Source organism: Lissotriton vulgaris, chromosome 8, assembly GCF_964263255.1.
Source record: "Lissotriton vulgaris chromosome 8, aLisVul1.2, whole genome shotgun sequence".
Taxonomy (NCBI): Eukaryota; Metazoa; Chordata; class Amphibia; order Caudata; family Salamandridae; genus Lissotriton; species Lissotriton vulgaris.
This window is the reverse complement of record NC_141696.1, coordinates 236,262,787-236,282,143: the sequence shown is the minus strand read 5'-3', so window position 1 is coordinate 236,282,143 and position 19,357 is coordinate 236,262,787. Positions and strand designations below refer to the sequence as shown.

General features: G+C 43.0%; 1 protein-coding gene across 1 annotated transcript in view; it reads right to left on the bottom strand.

Moving 5' to 3' along the window:
• Positions 1-16,645, bottom strand: part of LTN1 (listerin E3 ubiquitin protein ligase 1) — a 406,396-nt gene extending 389,751 nt beyond the window's left edge. Inside the window, exons 1-2 of the mRNA XM_086934025.1 lie at positions 16,494-16,645; positions 3,880-4,083 (exon numbers count right to left, since the gene is read on the bottom strand). Coding sequence (XP_086790151.1) covers positions 3,880-4,083; positions 16,494-16,535 — 246 coding nt within the window. The 5' untranslated portion in view covers positions 16,536-16,645. The remainder of the gene's footprint in view (positions 1-3,879; positions 4,084-16,493) is intronic.
• Positions 16,646-19,357: the final 2,712 nt, after the last annotated feature.

The window sequence follows — 19,357 nt, the reverse complement described above, 5'->3', positions numbered from 1 at the left end:
ATAGGTGGTGTGGTATTATTGGTGGAAGTGTGGTAGTAATGATGTGATATTTGTGGCGGTATTGGTGGCAGTATTAGTGCTGGTAGTAGTGGTTGTATTGGTATTATTGGTAATAACACTGGTGGTATTGGTAATTGTATTGCATGCACGAGTTAAAAAAGTGAAAATGACAACAAGCTTGATGGTTAAGTGTTTTTTTATGATGCAAAATAGTCCCTTTATTGCAATGCACGCACTCCACAGGAGGTGGAATCATATGCCCAAAAACCGACAGCAGGAGGTGAGCGAGAAATTGTCCATGAACAGAACCCAAACCCACTGTATATACATTTTACATATTGGTGACATAAGGTAGGTGGACATAAAAAAAAGGATGATAAAAAAATGCTAGCCTTTTTCCTCAAGCAAAAACCTATCACGCGCTTCATGTTTCAGGTGGGAGCAGGTCTGTGTTTCAGGGTGTTCGGAACGCCGATATTTGTTTTTCATGTCAAGTACCTCTCTATGCATTTTAACATATGCCTTGCTGGATTCCTTAATCTCTTCATAGTTACTGTGTTTGCTGTGTGTGTTGTGATCGTGTTCAGTTTAGTAAAACCCAACAACCTTCAGCTTGAATAGCAAGTAGAGTAGCAGAGAGACATCTGAAGGGTGAACAGTGCATTTTCCTTTTACGCTGAGGACATGGAACATGTCGGAAGAACGCAATCACCGGTGTTAACAGTTATCCATTTACACACATTTTTATTATTTCTATGGACTAGTTGTACAAATGGTAACAATTGCAGCCTTAAAACCCATGGTTAACAAGGGCATGTACAGATGGTGTGAAGAACAGCAGCAAGTAGTGGGCGGGGAGGGAGGAAGGCAACAGAAGGAAGGAGCTACAAATGGGTATTTAGAAAGGCTGTCCAGCACTGAAGGGAGTGAGGAGCTGTCATCACTGAAACGACAAGTGTCAAAGAAAGGTGCCTCTAGATGGTTCACTACAGATATGGGAGCGTGGGGCTGGCTGTGCATCTCAGCAGCAAGTAGTTTCAGAGGAAGCTGTGTGCAAAGAGCAGATACCTTGCATGTCAGAGGAAGAAATGTGCAAAAGGTGGGCTACGTTGGATGTATGGCGAGGTAGAATGCAGAACGTGGCCTACACTGCATTCTAAGAAGGCTAGTGCAGAACATGTGTAAGCACTTAAGGGAAAAGCGGGGCGTGCATCATGGCTGTAAGACCGCGAAAGGGAAAGTGATCATGAGGGTCAAAAGCAGACATGGCAGGAGACACAACACGTGCAGCCGAGTGGTGCTAATGACCCGTGAAAGACAGATGGCGGCTGGGTGCATGCAAGCTCGCCTGAACGGAAGTTCTAGGCCAGCCTGTAGCACTTTGAAAATTCACCTACTAAATGTCTCTCCGAGCAGCGCATGCGCTGACTCAGTGAGACCTAAACACCTGGGAGTCAAATGGGACACTAATTACTGCCTAAACTCAGATGAGAACCGTAGTAAAGTCTGCCTTCTACCAATATAGACTTGTCAGAAGGGCACTGATCATATCAGAAAAGCATGCAGTGGCAGTAGGAGCACTTATCAAAATGCACATTGACTGTAGCAATGTTCTATACACTCTTCTCTCTCCACACCAGAATACAAAAACTACAAAAATACCAACATGCAACAGGCTGCTTCGTCTTTGGACTGCAAAAAACATCAGTCCATCCCTTGCACAAAGCCCTCGCTTGCTCCCTGTGGAAGCAAGACTCAAGCTTAATATTGCGGGCGTCCCCTACAAACAGCTTTATGGGATTACCTCTGCCTCCAAATACACTCAACAAATGATTTTTTTAAAAAAACAACCATTCTGCTCTCTACATTCAACAGCAAACAACCTACTAGATGCACCTAGAAGCAGGAGCAAGTGCAGCAGTGACAGCTGATTCGCAGTAATGACACTTCACCTCTGAAATAACTTGCCCTCAGACAGACAAATTCAAACACAGCTATGCACTACAGGCACAAACAAAAATCGCATCTTATTGTGTCAATCAAATGCAACAGTAAAGTTAAAGGCAACAACGCTATCAAAAATGGAAAAAGTGGACATAAACACTTCGCCATGTTCACTGAAAAAGAGCAGTTAAAAATATTTTAAAGCTTGGTTCCGTAGCGCAAACGTTTACAAATAGCTTTGATTCAGCATTACCAACAACAGATACTCAAGAACCATAATGACCCCCTTCTCATACTAAAATTCACGATAAATTTCTTAACAAACAACTAGATCAAATACAGTACAAAAACGAATGGGATGCTTATGCTCCAGATGTCATAGTACAGTTCTAAAGTTTAACAAAGACTATATTCCCCACCAATACAGAGGGGATGGGAGAGAGAAATAGGCATGGGATTTAATGGCCAGGACTGGTAACAGGTTTGCTTATTAGCACATGATCTAACCGCATTTTCAGTCTGTGGGGAAGTGAGATGTGACAACTCTGGATACTGGAATTGGGACCTGGAAATGGTCAGAAGAAGACGGGCAGGCACAGATTATGGCCATGTCTCATGATTTGGGTTGTCAGGGCTTTAAATGGTTCTCTCACAGTCAACCTGACAACTATGCCCATCATCATCCATTCTCGCTCAACACGTTTTGTAACAATCAGATCTCGCTTGACTATGTTCTAGGTAGAATGACAACCATAGTTGGGTGCACCCTTACACACAAAAGTGACGAGGAGTTCTCTAAAGTTCACGGGTGGAACCATTGCCATTAGTGCAAATGTGAGGAACGCAATGTCAACCCACACTGTACTGGCTACCATGGCATGACAGTCGTGGCATTAAAAAGAGCAGGGCTCTGGCCTACTGCATTGCAGCAGACATGTCACTTCATACCTGAACAAATCTGGGGAAAGCACAGTGTAACCTCCACTGCATGACGAGCGCCATTTAGTTCTCTCCCTAGATCCTAGTGAAGAAGATGAGGGGGCTACGATTTAAGGGGGCGAAATTAGGTCAAATTACAGCCACAAATCAAATCCCAGAGGGGAAGGAAAAGAAAAACCCACTTCCACCGTCGCTGAATTATGTAATGGGGTGGAGCTAAAGGGTGGTGTTACAAGGAAGGCCTTCCTCCAGAAATAGCTTTCAGCCAACGAGAAGGCATGGAAGAGACAGGAAGAGAGCTGAATTTCACCTTCTTTGCAGACATGCAAGATAAAGGAGGAAATGGTGTGTATAGGGAGACCTTGGTGTAAAGAAAGGAATTGAAAAAGGTACTGTTCAGACATCAGAACAGATTAATTCTAATTTCTTCTTTGCAGTATACCTGAAACCCATAGGTTGTCGAGAGAGAGACTATAAAGCCAAGAATTCACACTATCAAGGTATTATTTTAAAGATTTAGGGCATGCTGTAATTTCATAGACTTTACTGATTAAAGCATCAGGCCTTCTAAAAGTACAGCATATGGCTTTGATCTGTGACAAATAGTGTCAAATAGGTCAAGGCATTCAGACTAGAGAGTCAGGAAGAAACTAATAATGCTTGATTCAAAAGCATTCCCAAAGACTCCTTGCTATGTAGGATCCAAGTGAATGTTGAGCTGTAATGACAAATGATGCATGAGCATTTTAATGGACGCAGCAAACAGTGTATCAGTGTGTAGAGGCAGTGATTGGATATACAAGAATGAGAAGATACTATTTGATGTACCTCAGAACACACAGACCAAAAAGATTTTTTTAAGATACATAGCGACCAATTTGATTAAAAACAGCGTTATTACTCCTTATTTCCACCTGTACAGAATAGTCCAAAATTCGAATCTTTCATTTTGAAGTAGATTAACAAAAAATGTTTCTGAATAAGAAAGTACCTTACCTTTAACTTTGTTGTGACATCTCTTTTGGAGAGTTTTCGTAGGACCATTCGAAAATCTGCATCCACTAGGCTGTCAATTTCTTCTGCACCTTGCACTGCGGGAACATAACCCAAGTCATTCTGAGCAGGACCAAAACCAATGAATCCGGGGACGGATCCACTCTCTTTTGCAAGGAGCTCCGCTGCACGACCACTGCTTGAAGGCTGTCCCAGGAGGAGAAAAGAAACTAAGGACCTGTGCAGAACAGCTGTACAAGGCATGCATATACTTTGACTGTTATAATACAAAATGTAAAATGTTATAAGCACTCCAAAACCCCAGGCTCGAAAAGATAGATCGAACAGAAAAAAGTACACATAAAACTACATAGCAGTAGTCGTGGAAATAACTTGTGAATTAGAATTATGAACGGTTGATTTTCTACAGGTCCAAGTGTGATTGTTTTCTATACACTGTGCAAAAGTCCTTTGACCTGTGAGTCAACTGAGTAACAGCAACTTTCTTTGTAAATGATCCGGTCTTAAAAACACAACAATGAAAGGACAGAATGAAAAGAAATGTCAACATTCCCAACCCCAGGAGATGCATTTTCCCAGCCATGCAAACGAGATGCGACCCTTGGCTTCTTTTGGCACCCTTAGCAGTGACTGTGGCAGTTGCACAAAGCCTCAGAACATTACAAAATAGGTTCCTCTCCCTCGCCACATCTGGATGCAAAAATACTGAGTTATAGGATTCAGACAGAAGCAATGCAACTACTCTCAGAGATGAGCCTGTCGGAAAATCAATAACAATGAGAACAGCACACTGACAAAAAGACCAATTCAGCTCAGTGTAACAAATGGGAACAGTGTTATACAGGGCGTAGCAGGGGAACTCAAACAAAGTCGCAGTATAAGAACATTCAAAGGTAAAAGCATGTAAAAGTTATTATGCTAAGGTGGCAGAAACTGCAAATCAAAAAGGTCATAATATTAGAGGTATACAGATTCACAGCATTGATTTTTTTTAAAGGCTGGAAGGAGCAGAATGGGCACTCAGGAAAAAGGGTACAAAAAGCCTAGAAAAGTTCTAAATATGTAAGACATACAGGAGAATATAGGATACAAAACTTTTCTCTGGGCTGTTGGGCGAAAGGAAGAAGTAAATGGGTAGAAATGGCAAGCTGAAGCATGGAGGTCATAATTCATAAAAGATGATAAAAAAGCAGAATTGCTGAACCTTTTATTATTCAACGCGAAGAACACCGAAAGCGCATGACAGATGGTCTGTGGAGGCATAAATTACAGGACGGATAGGATAGTATTGTCTGTGTTATAAGAAAGATTGTTCTAGACAAAAGTACATGTGATGAATTGAAATCTAGATTAAATGTGTTTACATTCAAGTGAATGTTGCTATTTGGTAGGTCAGGAAATGGAATTCGAGAAAGGGAAGATTCTACATAACAAAAAGAAGTCACATATGGCCAGACATTCTAAAATCTGCAGGAGGCTGATCACTACAAGACTCCGAGACGGATTCAATTCCGCTGGAGAAGTCATGAAATCACTTATACCAGAAATAAGAGTCATGTGGAGAAGATCATGTCAGACAAATTTAAATGAGCCATTTGAAAGGGTGGTATAGAAGAGAGATCACGTCAAAGTGATGGATGTAATGTGCTTACAGTACACCACCACAGGCCCATTGTATAGGTTGTTTCTTCTTCTCTGTCTATACCATGCTGTGTACCCAGAGCTCAGCCTTCTTGGGTCCTACTTTTTAATATGACTCCCCCAACAGGTCTTGTAGCTGCCCATAGTGTGAAATGTATGTTGATTGTTTTGGACCTGGCAAAGATTTGGTTGACTCCAATTTAATTGCAACCTGATATAAACTTAACTCCAGCCCACAAAAGCTTGGATGTCCACCATCCATCTTTGTCTCAGGAAAACAAACATCATGTTATCCACTTCCACTCATATGGCCTTTTCCCAGGGCTTAAATAGTCTCACAGTCTTGCATATGGCCTTCCACTTGCGGTCTCATTCCTGAACCAGTAAGTAAACCAGTGGTTGACTGGTAGAGTTTGAAAGTGGTGGGGTGTAAGATCGATTAACACATTTTTGGAATGGAAGCGAGTGAACCGATGATGCTAGCCATTTCCAAGGGGGACTCGAAGGTGTGGCCCGTCCCCCCTTTAAAAGTCTATTAAAATATGATATATAATAGTGCAATTTTCAGCACAATGTCTACAGTATATGTACAAAAATCACCGTTTTTTATTCATTATTAAAGGAAAACTCTTAAAACGTTTAGAAGTCTTATTGATTTGCCAAGCAAGCCTGACATTCAAAGGTGGGTGGGCATCAAGTAAAATATTGCAATAGTGTACTCTTGATCTATCAGTCTGCAAAACGTTATTGTACGCAGACCCTCTTCCCTTGCCTGAACTCCCTTCTGTATGTCAAATTGTTTAAATGTGGTAGTAGGACGCAGTTTGTGTCCCACTTGAATCTGTATAGATACTGACTACTAATTTATATATCATATATTAAATTCTGTCCGGCTGGACAGAGAATATAGAAACTATTTAGTCTATATTTACTTTAACACTTATTCTACACTGTTTAGGGACCACTGTCTTTAGAAATAACATTCTAATTACATGCTCAAGCCGCTGCACTGTCAGCTCGTGGCCATGCGCATACATTTCTTACAAGTGCAGTTTATGCTGCCCATACCTAATGCATTTGATGTGGGAACTTCTCACATGTATGAACGATGAAGGTTGCCTACTGTGAGTCTTCTTTGAGGCATGGTCACCCAGTTATCCTCTTGGTCATGCCTCCTGCAGTGAATCAACTCAAGAGTATACAGTACCATAGAGACTGCATCAGAGAACTGGGGATGTCTATACACTGCCATCTAACGGTTTGTTGTGGAGCTACATTATTATTATTATTTAGCTTATAAAGTGCCTGGTTACTCCAACCGGAGTGTCCCCGCACTAGAATACCGTCAGACCTCTAACAACTGACCTAAGCTAGCAGCCTAACTATGCCACTGACTGCCAGGCCATCAAAAGAGACACTACTTTCGTCGTCCGTGCGAGTGTCGAAAAAGCCAGGTTTTTATTTTTTTCCTTAACATAGTTTCCGATACACACATCCGTAGATCCAAAGGCAGATCATTCCATGTCTTAGTCGCCAAAAAGCCAAAGGATCTTCCTTCCACACGAGCCATTCCTACCCTGGGCACAGTCACTTTGGCTGTGCCCAGCGATCTCAGGTTTTGGGCAGGTCGATATGCAGTAAGAAGAGGGAGCAAAAATCTCGGCTCCTTTTGATTAAGGATCCTTTGTCCAAAGCATAGGGCCATAAAAGTCACCCTGGCCTTTATAGGGAGCCAATTTAGTTTCATCAATGTTCCCCCACTGATGCCCGTCTGGGACTATTCACAATCAGCCGAGCTACCGCATTCTGAACCTTCTGCAAAATATTCACATTTCTGGCAGTCACCCCTAGATACAGTATGTTACAATAGTCAAGGCATGAAGTAACAAGGGCCTGTACAATGGTTCTTTTTTATCAAGTGGAAGTAGGTCCAAGATTTTTCGTAGCATTTTAAGAATGCCAAAGCAGGCTCCAGCTAACGCGTATATCTGCTCTGAAAAGGACAGAATGTCGTCAAACCACATCCCCAATTTTTTTACCTTAGCTTTCGGGACCGGAGTAAGTCCCAGTTCCTCTGGCCACCATAGCGAAGACCAGAGTGAGGGCTGTTTACCAATTACCAACACCTCAGTCTTCCCCGCATTCAACTGAAGACAACTGTGTTTCATCCAGTCAGCTAGTGCACCCAAACAGATTTTAAAATCAGATGCCATTCCAGATTCCTTTTGCTCCAGAGTAACAATCAACTGAGTGTCATCAGCATATGACACCAGTTTTACCCCATGCCTTAATACAATATCTGCCAGGGAGCGCATGTAGATATTAAATAGGGTCGGGATAAGAGCCGAACCCTGCAGCACCCCCTGTGACAGAGGGCAAACTATAGATTTAAAAGCATGTTGTATGACCTGGAATGATCTGTTCTGCAGGAAATTTTTCAACCACTCCCAAATACCGCCGCTGACCCCAGCCTCTCCAATAACAGGCCTTGGAAGACTGTGTCGAACGCAGAGCTCAAATCAAGTAGGATCATTGCAGCTGTCCTTCCTTCATCTGCTGTGGTTCTCAACGCCTCCGCTGCCAGGAGAAAGGCCGATTCCATACTATGAAGTTGCCTAAAGCCACACTTGGTGTCGTGGAGTACCCAGCTTTCTTCCAAGAACATGGACAGTTGGCGGTTAATATGTTCCTCCGCAATTTTTGCAACGAAGGGGAGCAGAGAGATTAGTCTCAAATTTTCTGGGGGGGGGGGGGTCTAACAAAGGTTTCTTCAGGAAAGGTACCACCATAGCGTGTTTCCAATTGCTGGGGACCTGCCCTGAGCTGAAGGACATATTCAGTCATGCAGTAAAAACCAGAGCAATAATCTCCTTCCCTAACCGCAAAAATGTAGAGGGAACTGGGTCCAAAGAGGACCCTGATTTAACCACTTTCATCAATTGCAGGATCTCACTTTCCAACTATGTTCCTGAATTTGTAGTTAAAGTTGTCCATTTCCGTTTTTAAAAAAATAGGAAAAAGAACTCAAGACTTTCATTCTCTATTCCAACCACCATGAGTATCAGCCAATCTGTGGTAGTGCCTCCATCATTTGTAATGCAGCAGGGTGAACCACCCATTGAATGGGAAGAAAGGGTGAAAACATTTGAGAATTATTTGGTGGCTTTAGGAGGATCACGTTTTTGCCACTCAGGAAGAGAGCATTATTAACTGTGTGTCTGGGCACTGACGGCCAACATATTTATAAATACTCACCACAAGTCTTTGAGCAAAATGGTGACGTAATGGAGGATGTTTACAAAGAAGCAAAGTTGCGCCTACAGAAGCGCTTTGCCAACACTTTGAATATTGTGATGCAGTGCCACAAATGTTATACTCAGCCGCAGAGGTCCAATAAATTGGTGGATGTATTTGTGGCTAGATTAAGGGAGCTGGCCATGAAGTGCAAATTTGGCCCAATGACAGAGGATCTTATTAGGGATCAATCAATTGTTCAGTGCAACAATAAGAAAATGTAAGAACATCTTTGGGCAGCTCGTAACCCAACTTTAAAGGATGCCACCAAAATTGCCAAAGTATCAGACAAATGTATGAAAGAGATGCAGAAATTGAGTGGTAGAAGTACCGCTGATATAACGGAAGTAGATAGTGATTCGGAGTTAGTAACACTAGTAAAGAAGAAACTAGGTGTTTCGGCTGCGACTTTTAACTGAAAGTGGTAGTTATAGATCCACAGGGTCTGCCGGTTTTTATCCTGCACAGAACATAACTGCAACATGATTTTGTTACAAATGTGGCAGCAATTTTCACTTAGGGGACTCAAAGTCTTGCTTTGCGATTGGAAAAGATTGCCGTAGTTGCGGAAGGAAGGGTCATTTTGCTCGTGTGTGCAAGGCGACCAAAAAAAGTATTGCTTTAATTAAGGGCTCTGGAGAAGTCATGGATCACAGAGTTCTTATGATAAACTCAAAAGGAGTCGCAGATGTCATGTCCGAAGAATCCAAAAGAAGATCACGTCCCAAAGCCAACTTCTGTGTGAATGACAAGAACTTGGCTTTGATGGTTGATTCCGGTTCTAATTATACCATTGTTCCCAAACATTTGTCTGATTTGGTATGGCCGGGTAGAGTGTTGAATTCCATGGATGTCATGTTGAAAGGATACCAGGGGGCTAGTATAACAGTGATGGGGTTTTTCAGTGCACTGATTGAGTTTCAGGATTGTCACGCTCACGGGAAACTTTACGTAGCCAGTGAAGAGCTACCTATCCTAGGCTGGTCCCATCAGTATGATTTGCACATAGTGGGGAAACCACGAGCAGTGGAACAGGTGATGGTTGTGGATGATGTGGATGTGAGTAGTTTGCTAGAACAGTTTACACTAGTTTTTCAGAACAAGATGCATGTGCCCAAGGATTACAGACATAAAATGGTGTTGAAGACGGATGCTATTCCAGTGAGGCATGTAGCTAGGTAGGTACCAGTTGCTATAACGTTCGAAGTCAAGGGAATAATTGATCACATAGTCAGTGACAGCTTCATTGAACCTGTAGAGGTCACTCAATGGTTATTTCCAGTGAGATCACAAAGAAGGCTGATGGGTCCTTTAGGTTTTGTGATGACCTTTGCAGTTTGAACCAGTGTGTTGTCATGGGTCATTTTACCCTGTCTAATATCACAGAATTTGTTTTTTGTTAGCAAGTGGGAGGTTGTTTACCAAATTGGGTCTCAAGAGCACTATCATCAGGTAATGCTACACCCAGATTTGAAGCATTTAACGGCTTTTGTCACCAGTGAGAGGTTTTTCAGTTAAACAGACTGCCTTTTGGCTTGTCCTCCACATCAAGCGTGTTCCAAAGACTTACTTCTAATGTGTTGTGTGGTGTCAGCAACATCATATTTTTTCAAGATGACATATTGATTTTTGGTGACAGTATCGATACACACAATGACTCTTTATGCAAAGTTTTGGCTAGATTGTTGGATGCTAGAATATTTAGGGTATCTTATTTCAGGTGAAGGGGTGAGACCAAAGATGAATCTGGTGAGTGCCATAGTTAATGCAAACACACCCAATGATAGAAACAAGTTGTGTTTGTTCATGGGTAAGGCGGAATATTATTCTAAGTTCGTTGGAGATTTTGTAAATAAGCCTGAACCATTGAGAGAGTCGCTCAGGAAGGGGAGGAGATTTGAATGGGCAAATTCACAGCAAAAAGCTTTTGAACAAATCAAAGATGAAATATTGAATGCCGATATATTAGTTCCTTTTCAATGCAATCTGAAGACAGTACTGATAAAAGATGCTAGTGCTGTTGGTTTGGGTGCCATCTTTTCCCAGTTTCATGGAAAGGTGGAAAGGACCATGGCTTTTGAGTCCCGTTCATTGACAGATACTGAAGGGACTTATTCCTTCATTGAGCGGATAGCCTTAACTGCTGCATGAGCTACCAACCATTTTCAGACTTTTTTTTGAAGTTTGAAGGTAATCCCCAAGACTGATCATAAACCTTTACTTAAAGTTCAGGGACCGAATGGGACCAAGAATTGTCCTGGACGGTTAGCTAGGTTGGCGGTAAAGATGCAAGAAAGTGATTTCACTGGAGTTTTTTCCAGGGTGGAAGAATAAAGTGGCAGACTGTTTATCCAGGTTGCCTGATAAACTTGGTGTAGAGGGCGACTTGGTTACTGAAGAAGTAGTGGCAAATGTGGAAGATTTGGTGGAAGACTTGCATGGTGCGGTTTCCAGGGAGGAATGGATGGAATCCATGGATACGGATGAGTAGCTCAAGGCAGTGACTAAAATGATTGAGGGTGGCGTTTGAAGGGAAAGTACGTACTCAGACACCATCAGACTTTATCATAAGATGGTGAAGGAATTATCTTTGAATCGAGATAAACTAATTGTTAGGGGTGAGAAGTTTGTAAACCCCCCCCCCCCCCCCCCCCCCGGCAATGGCAAGGAACACGTTAGTGCGGTTGGCACATGTGGGCCACAGGTCAAATGTTTACTATGAAAAGGTTAGAGAGCTTTTGGTGGCCCAAGATGGATTTGGATATCAAGCTGTTGGTTGAGAGGTGTGTAGAGTGCAATAATTCAGAGAAGAGGTTGAAGGTAGGGATGGGTGGAAAGGAGGATTTCCAGCACATGTCAGAAGCGGATTCGGTTTGGGAGGTTAGCCTAGATTTTATTGGTCCATTTGCACTTTTGCCTGAGCAAAAGAAATTTGCTGCTGGCCTAATAGATGTAAGATCCAGGTGGTTTAAAGTGTTGTTTCTGAGGAACGTGAATACCAAGCCCACCATTTTTTTTTTCACAATTTTTTTATTGAGTTCCATTTTGTGAATATGCATACACACTCCGTAAGTGAACGAGTACATGGCATTGTAACTTCTCGGTACAGCTTGACAAACAGTTATGGCTGTCTCTGTCCACGCAGGGCCATCAGAACAAGAGGCGAAACTCAGGTTTTTACCAAGTCCACCATTGCCATTGTAGAGGACATCTTTAGAGGAGAGGGTGTACCTCTCAAACGGGTCACTGAAATGGCACGCAGCTCGCCTTGTGTGAGATGAAGGCATTTTTGTGAAGTATGGATGTGAAGAATCTCTGCACGTCATTGTATTCATAAGGGTCAACATCAACCCGCTCTCAGAGTACAGCCAGGGCTTACAGTTTCACTCCTACACAGATGAAACTCAGACTTGTCTGTCAGAGATCCTCAGGAGAGGTTCCCTCAATATCAGGCATTACAATGGCATTGTTAACCACAATGGATACATTTAGAGTACTCAAACATAATGAGGACAAAAGGAGGGCGCTCTTATTCAGATCACTCATTTTTCTGAATTCTACTGTGCTTTTACCACCACATTTGATTTCAATGTGAGTCCGCAGAAGGGAGCTGTGGCTCAGAGAGCTTTCTTCAACTGTGAGAGTTCAAATGTATCTTTCAATTGGTGCCACGTAAATTGCATAAATTGATGGTGAGGTTGATGCCCGGGTCTGGTGGCTCAGTGGACTAATTAGTCTACTGCAGGGGCCTGTGTTTGACCTCATGGTCACAGGTTCAAATCCCGGCGGGTCCACTCAGCCTTTCATTCATCTGAGGTCGATAAAATGAGTAACATTGAGTTGGGTAAAAAAACATCTGTTATTCAGCGCCAAGATACCCGTAGTGGTGAACGTGCGCTTTACAAATACACATGTTATGTAATGTTATGTTATGATAAACTTAGGCTACAATAATTACATTTACCTTGGACTTCCAGATCCCAGAAAAACAACATATGCAAAGCGCAGTGGCACAGCCGGCTCTCGGCATTGCTTGGTGGTCAAAGAAAATGCTTTGTTCAATGTATTATATCTGATTTTAAGTGTGTAAACAAAGCTACATGGTATATGATGGAGAAAATTTCCCTAGAAACCTGGATATCACATAAGAACCAGAGATTTTGGCCTCATGGAGAATCTGGATTTCATGAATGAATGATACAACTTATGAAGCGCACGAATACCCGGAGGCGTCTTGGTGCTGAAGAAGTCAATAGGGAGCAGCAAAATGACCATGTGCTACTGGATCACCGGTTAAATAACCACGTTTTCAGGTTCCTTCTAAATACCATGAGCATGGGTGCTAATTTTAATTCCAGAGGCAAGCGGTTCCAGAGTAGAGCTGTACTTCTAAAAAAAAAACGACTAGCTCCCAAAGTTACACGTTTGAAAGGAACAACCCTCAACAGGTTTGCTGAGCAAGACCGAGGATTTCTGCTGGGGAGGTAGCGCACCAGATTTGCTTTTAAATAGGGGGATGCTTTTTCGTAGATTGTCTTGTAAGCTAGAGAGAGAGCCTTAAAAGAGATTGGGTAGCGGACTGGAAGCCAGTGCAATTGCCTGAAAGAGGCCCTCACAGACTAACAATAACCCAAATGATCTGATCAAAGCAGCAAGTGGAGTAATGTACAGATTAAATAAGGTTGGGGACAGGGAAGACTTGAGAAACTCCAGAAGGCAAGCAGAAATTGCAAAATTCTGCAAACGAAAATACTTAGGCACATATTAGCCTCTAACTTTCGTAAATTTCACTTTTCTGCAGATTATCAGATTTTTTTAACTAATGTGAGTAAGGTGGGGATTTGTGTACCCTGTCCTGAAGAAGGAGCTCTGCTCCAAAACATGTTGACACACACTAGAGGTAACGTATATTAATTTACAAATTACCTCGCCTGTCAACCCTTTTAACAGTACCAGCACGGGGAAGAATTAAAGTTTCTTGTCTTTTCCCACATGCCAGGTGCTTTTTAAACCTCACCCTATTCACTTAAACCCCACCACTCACTAACACCGCAATCACCCCACATGCACCACACATAGCCAAAAAAGTGCTCCCTCGTAGTTGTAGGTTAGTAGCACGCCGCATCCTGTAGAGGGGTGCGAAGACCCCAATGATGAAGCATGACACCAAGGGTCCTTTTGGTGTGTGAGGGGTATTAAAACAACACGGTGTGCTCCCCACCATTGTAGGGACCACCCTCATACCTTCTGTGGATTTCATTTGTTTAAATATAACTGTATAGGGAGAACAAATCCACTTTCCCTCTCTGTTCTCTTTTGTTATAATTGGTACAATTAAAAATCACAATACAGCTTGAGGTGATTATTATTGCAGCTATAGGTAGCAAAGCTACTCACCTTTGGGAACTCCAATAATTTGGAATTTGGTATTATGAAAATGTTGAGACTTGAGGAACTTTGACAAATGCTCATGGCAATTTCACCTCGATGTAATCTGAAAATGGCTAAAGAGATAAGAACCTTTAACCGTAGATAATGAAAGGGGGCCGAAAATTAAGGCACAGACAGTGAGCATCACAGGATTATTTAAAAAGGTATAACGTTGGAAAAGGTAACTCTTCAAGTAGGATATTATGGATTATTTTCTCGCATTCTACGAGGCATAAGAAAAGATGTTAGAGGTGTTCCTGTAGTTTTTCAATTCTGCTACATTTTAGGAGATGTTTTCAAGATATTTTTAAAACACACAATCGATTCTGCGTCATGAGGCAACGGTTTTCAAAAACATGAGTGGCAACCGATATCGGTCACTCTGAACCTATATTTTAAGTGTACCTTTTGTTTTGCTTAAATTTGACAGGTTAGGAAAAGCTCGGTTTCGTCTGAAATTGGAGCTGGGGTAGGTGAGATTTAGGACCAGGTACTCAGGCGAAATGAAGACCAAGTGCACCTAGTTGTAAGCTATGTAATCTCCAGTGTTATTGTGGTCAGATTCGGAATAGGGTGACGAACCGTCCATAAATTTCATGGCCTGCCTGTCATTTGGGCCTCTTGTCCATGAGGAATTCTTTCAGGGACGCCTTGTGTCTGTAATTTCAGACATTGGAACGAGCTGCCCCCCTGCAAGCAAACTTAGAGTTCTGTAACTCCCACTGCAAGGTCCAGCTTGCGCTCCTGCGGTGATCAGGGGCCTGCAGCAGCCCCTCCCTGACCTGGCACAGACTGCTATCAGCCCATTATCATTCTGTATGCCGGCCTAATTATCACATACAGAATGATAATTGGCCTCTTTGGCAGTGACAGCATTTGCTGGGCCTCCTTCTGCCAGAACCCAAGGCATGGCCCCCCTGCAAGCAGCCTTAGAGTTCTGTAACTCCCACTGAAGGGCCCAGCTCGCGCTCCTGCTGTGATCAGCAGCCTGCAGTAGCCCCTCCCTTACCTGGCACAGACTGCTATCAGCCCATTATCATTCTGTATGTCAGCCTAATTATCACATACAGAAAGATAATGGGCTTCTTTAGCAGTGACAGCATTTGCTGGGCCTCCTCCTGCCAGAACCCAAGGCAAGGCAAACTACTGTTGTTCATGGGCTCCTGTCACGTCACCAGGGGCCAAGCTCTGGGGAGGTGGAGATTTCCTTTTGGCGCATGTTACCCAGGTGCATCCACTGAAGGCCTCTTAAACCGTCACACAAGCAGTAATAATTGTACACAATTGTCCTTTATTATTTATTTATTTTGCTCCAATTGTGCAAAGTTTCTGCATTCCTGCTATTATTATTTTCATGTTGACCCTGGCCCCAGCCCCCTTGGCTTTTACACATCACATCCTCTTCGGATGATTGATTGGAGCGGGTGTATTTTTTCAATGGGAGAGAGGGCCCATGTTAGATCTGTGAAGCCTTCAGCTTTGATTTTTCTCTTCATTTTTTTTTAATATGCGGACACAGGTGTTAAAGTTTCATTCGCACACACAACAGATGCAGTGCAAGGTTGTCTCAACCTAATATAAACTTATTTTGACTTGTACTTGTGTTGGTGGTCTATGTAACATTACGTGACCTCCTCTGATGGGTCTGTAAAACTTACCTTTTTAGTCCCAAATTTTTGTCCTGAATTCTGACCTCAAGTCCGGAATTTTGACCCTTTGTCCTGAAATTTTACACTCACTGTCCTGAATTTGAACCCATGCCAGTTGGTCACCCTAACTCCGAATAGGGAATGAATGGCCGAGAAAAGTTATAGATCTCTGGGGGGAGTGCCCGATCCAGTATCAGAGATTATCTGACTCGCACTCCTATTGGTATACTGGTGGTTGGTGTAAGTGGGCAGCAGGGCTGCTAGGTGTCACGATCTTTGAGACTGTTTGTGTCCAACGCCAAAGACATACACAGATGTATGGCCAAATCAACCAGATGTCAACTCATTGGGTGCCTGAGTAGCGTTTGGAAAGTATATGGATCAGTGAACATAGGCTTCAGTATCTAGATGTATGTGGGTGTGTTGTCAGGAAACAAGAGTGAAAGCAAGCACCATCCTACCCTGTCTCAGTTTCACTGTCATAGAGACACGTGTTAGATTCCTCATGTATTCCAGCACGCATCTCTAGTCCCTTCCCCGGCCTGTGTCAGTTAAAGAGCACAGCCCGTGCCGTTCACTCACCCTCACGTTGCCCTTTGTGCGCTGCTTGTTTTTGCCTCCCATGTTGGGTAATCACTGAAGGACCTGAAGCACCGGGAAATCAACAACTTCTCCGTTCGATGCGATCGGCTCTCAATTGAGGAGACTCCTCTCTGGTGTGACGTTTCAGGAACGCTGTCGAAACACCAGCGTACCGCCCAGTAATCGCAGACAAGAAAGGAGGTGGCGCTGGACATAGAAAGAGGACTCGACAATCATATCAAAGGAAGATTTCTTTTCTGATGTCATGCTATGGTGCTAGTTGCCAGACCTGCGATCTCCAAACGCTCGGTATACCTCTGTGCCTTCAGTCTCCCTTCATTTACAGGCGATGAAACATTTAAAGTCGCTGTTTTCCATATTTGGTAACGGGGCGCCTTACTATTGTTTATGGGGAACTCTCTCATTCAGTGACTTAAAGTAAAGGGCACATTTCTTCATCAGGCAAACAACAGGATCCATCTAGGACTGAAAGGATAATCAAAAGAGGAAACGCGTTGCACTGTTGAGCTATACCTTATGTCACAATGGGTCCTGTATTGTAGTGTCACGCTTTTGTTTCGCAAACTAATCCCTTCTGGGAGTTGGCATTTTAAAGGGGACATCTAGTATAGAGAAAAAAACATTTCTTTATGCTCAGCCCTGCAACAACTAGCACCAATTTGTAACACCCTAGGTCTTTGCCAGGGCTGGTGCGATTTTATTTTGCATTGACTCTGCATTGTATCAGCAACGAACACTTTTGGATAAAAATATTGTGCGCCGTATATTTCACCTATCAAGTACAGCAACGTACCCCCAAATAGGGGCACATATATACCTAAACTTCGGGTGAGAGGGAAGGGGGGTAGATTAAGGATTAACACTTCGATAGTGGCAGCGGAGCCATCTTCAGAACTAATGTGAAAGAGGCTCCCTTCACCCGCTATGGTACACTTCAAAATTTGCAAACATTCGTGACAAGAATTTTCAATTCTATTAAGGACTAGGAGGCGAGGATTATGCTAGTCTCATTTCTTTATTTAGAAATGCCCAGCAGCCATGTAAAAACTACATTACCCAGAAACACTTGGGTCATAACCATAGAGACCGTACTATAAATAGCCATGTAGACAATCCCACTTCCTCTTTCTTTGGTGAGAAGGAAATCCAGGAAAGCAGTAAACAGTACAAGAAAAGTCAATGCAAAAGCAAACCCCAGTCCATGGCAACGAAGGAAAGTTCAAAACAGCAACTGCCGAAGGGAGAAACAGGAAACAATCTTCAAAGAAGAAAGCAGGAACATCAACGTCGCACTGCAGGCACGTCATTTGGGAACAGATCCTGAAAAAAGATACAAAGCCGTAATACACGTCCATCATATACAGGAACATGTCAAAGAAGGGTGGGTAAAGAAAGCAAGTCAATAGTAACAATTGAACACAGAGCAAGTCATGAACATTCTTCAGAAAATACAATGTGCAAATAATGGGTGGGATAATCCTCGCCTCCTAGTCCTTAATAGAATTGAAAATTCATGTCACGAATGTTTGCAAATTTTGAATTCTATTTCAGGACAGGAGGCTCCGATTATGCTTGTTCAAAGCTCATCCACCACAACAGAAGCAACAGTAGCAATAGGCTTAAAGTAAAAGGTCTTGAAAACAGAATCCGATGACCAGTCGGCAGCTTTCATAATGTCCCACAAGGTGACACCCAAAGAGAAGGCCTTAGAGGCCATGGCCCCACTGGCAGAATGAGCACCAAACACAGAAACATCAATGCCCGCTTCCCCCATAAGCCACCGTACCAAGCGAGCCAACGTGGCCGGAGTAACGGGGCGAAAGGGCTTCTGCAATGCAATCAACAATTGACCTTGCATATCAGAGCGAAGAAGAGAAGTACTCACCTCATAATCTTTAAGGCATTTGTAAGGTTTTGCACTCCGCAGGATCCACGTGCAGCAACAATGCTCCACCTCCGGACCGACCGAACACCCTGAAGTATAAACACAGGGTGCTCAGACGATACGGCGAGGGAAAAAACCCCAAAAGGGGAAAAACCCAGAAAGAATAAAGAGAAGAAGGAAGGGGCAGCAGGGATAAAGAAACTGGAAGACAAAAATACACAGGTTAATACATTACTTAATCCTACTCTCATTAGTTCTTACTAACACCATACCCACATGTATTCACCTGAAAACGATTGACTCTACACCACCCTTTTGCTGTATCTCCTGTCTTCCTTCCTGATCAATACAAGAGAAAGGTATTACCAACAAGCCTGGTTGTAAAGAGTAAAAGCCTTAAAAGCTGACTTAAACATACCCCACTGAGATAACAAAGGAGTTTTTAAAGGAATCCAAAAAGTACATTGAAAGGGCACAGATGTGTTCCTTATTTCGTTGCACTCTCAAGAATACCCAAACACGGCAGTGTGTAGTTCCTTTACTACCACACTCCGCTTTGGTATTTATTCCACTAGTTACACGTTCAGAGTTAACTGTACCCTTGATGTAAAACCAAACACGGCAGTGCGTAGTTCCTTCACTACCACACTCCGCTTTGGTAATTGCCTTGCCACAAATTACACTATGAAATGAACCCTATACCATGGGTTCGTGACGGCAGTGCGGAGGTCCTACAATCCCCCCCTGCACTCCGCCACTTGAAGGTTCTTAGTAACACCCAAAACACTCGCACTCCATTGAGCTTCTTATCAATAGAGCGAAGCGCTCAAAATCCCAAATGATTCCTCGCAGCCGCGAGGCGAAAATTCAAACATCAACCGTCTCCGTGATTTCGAGATCGGAAATCACCCATTGTCAAAACATCGCTTAGCACGCTAGCCAGCGCGCTATCAAGGAA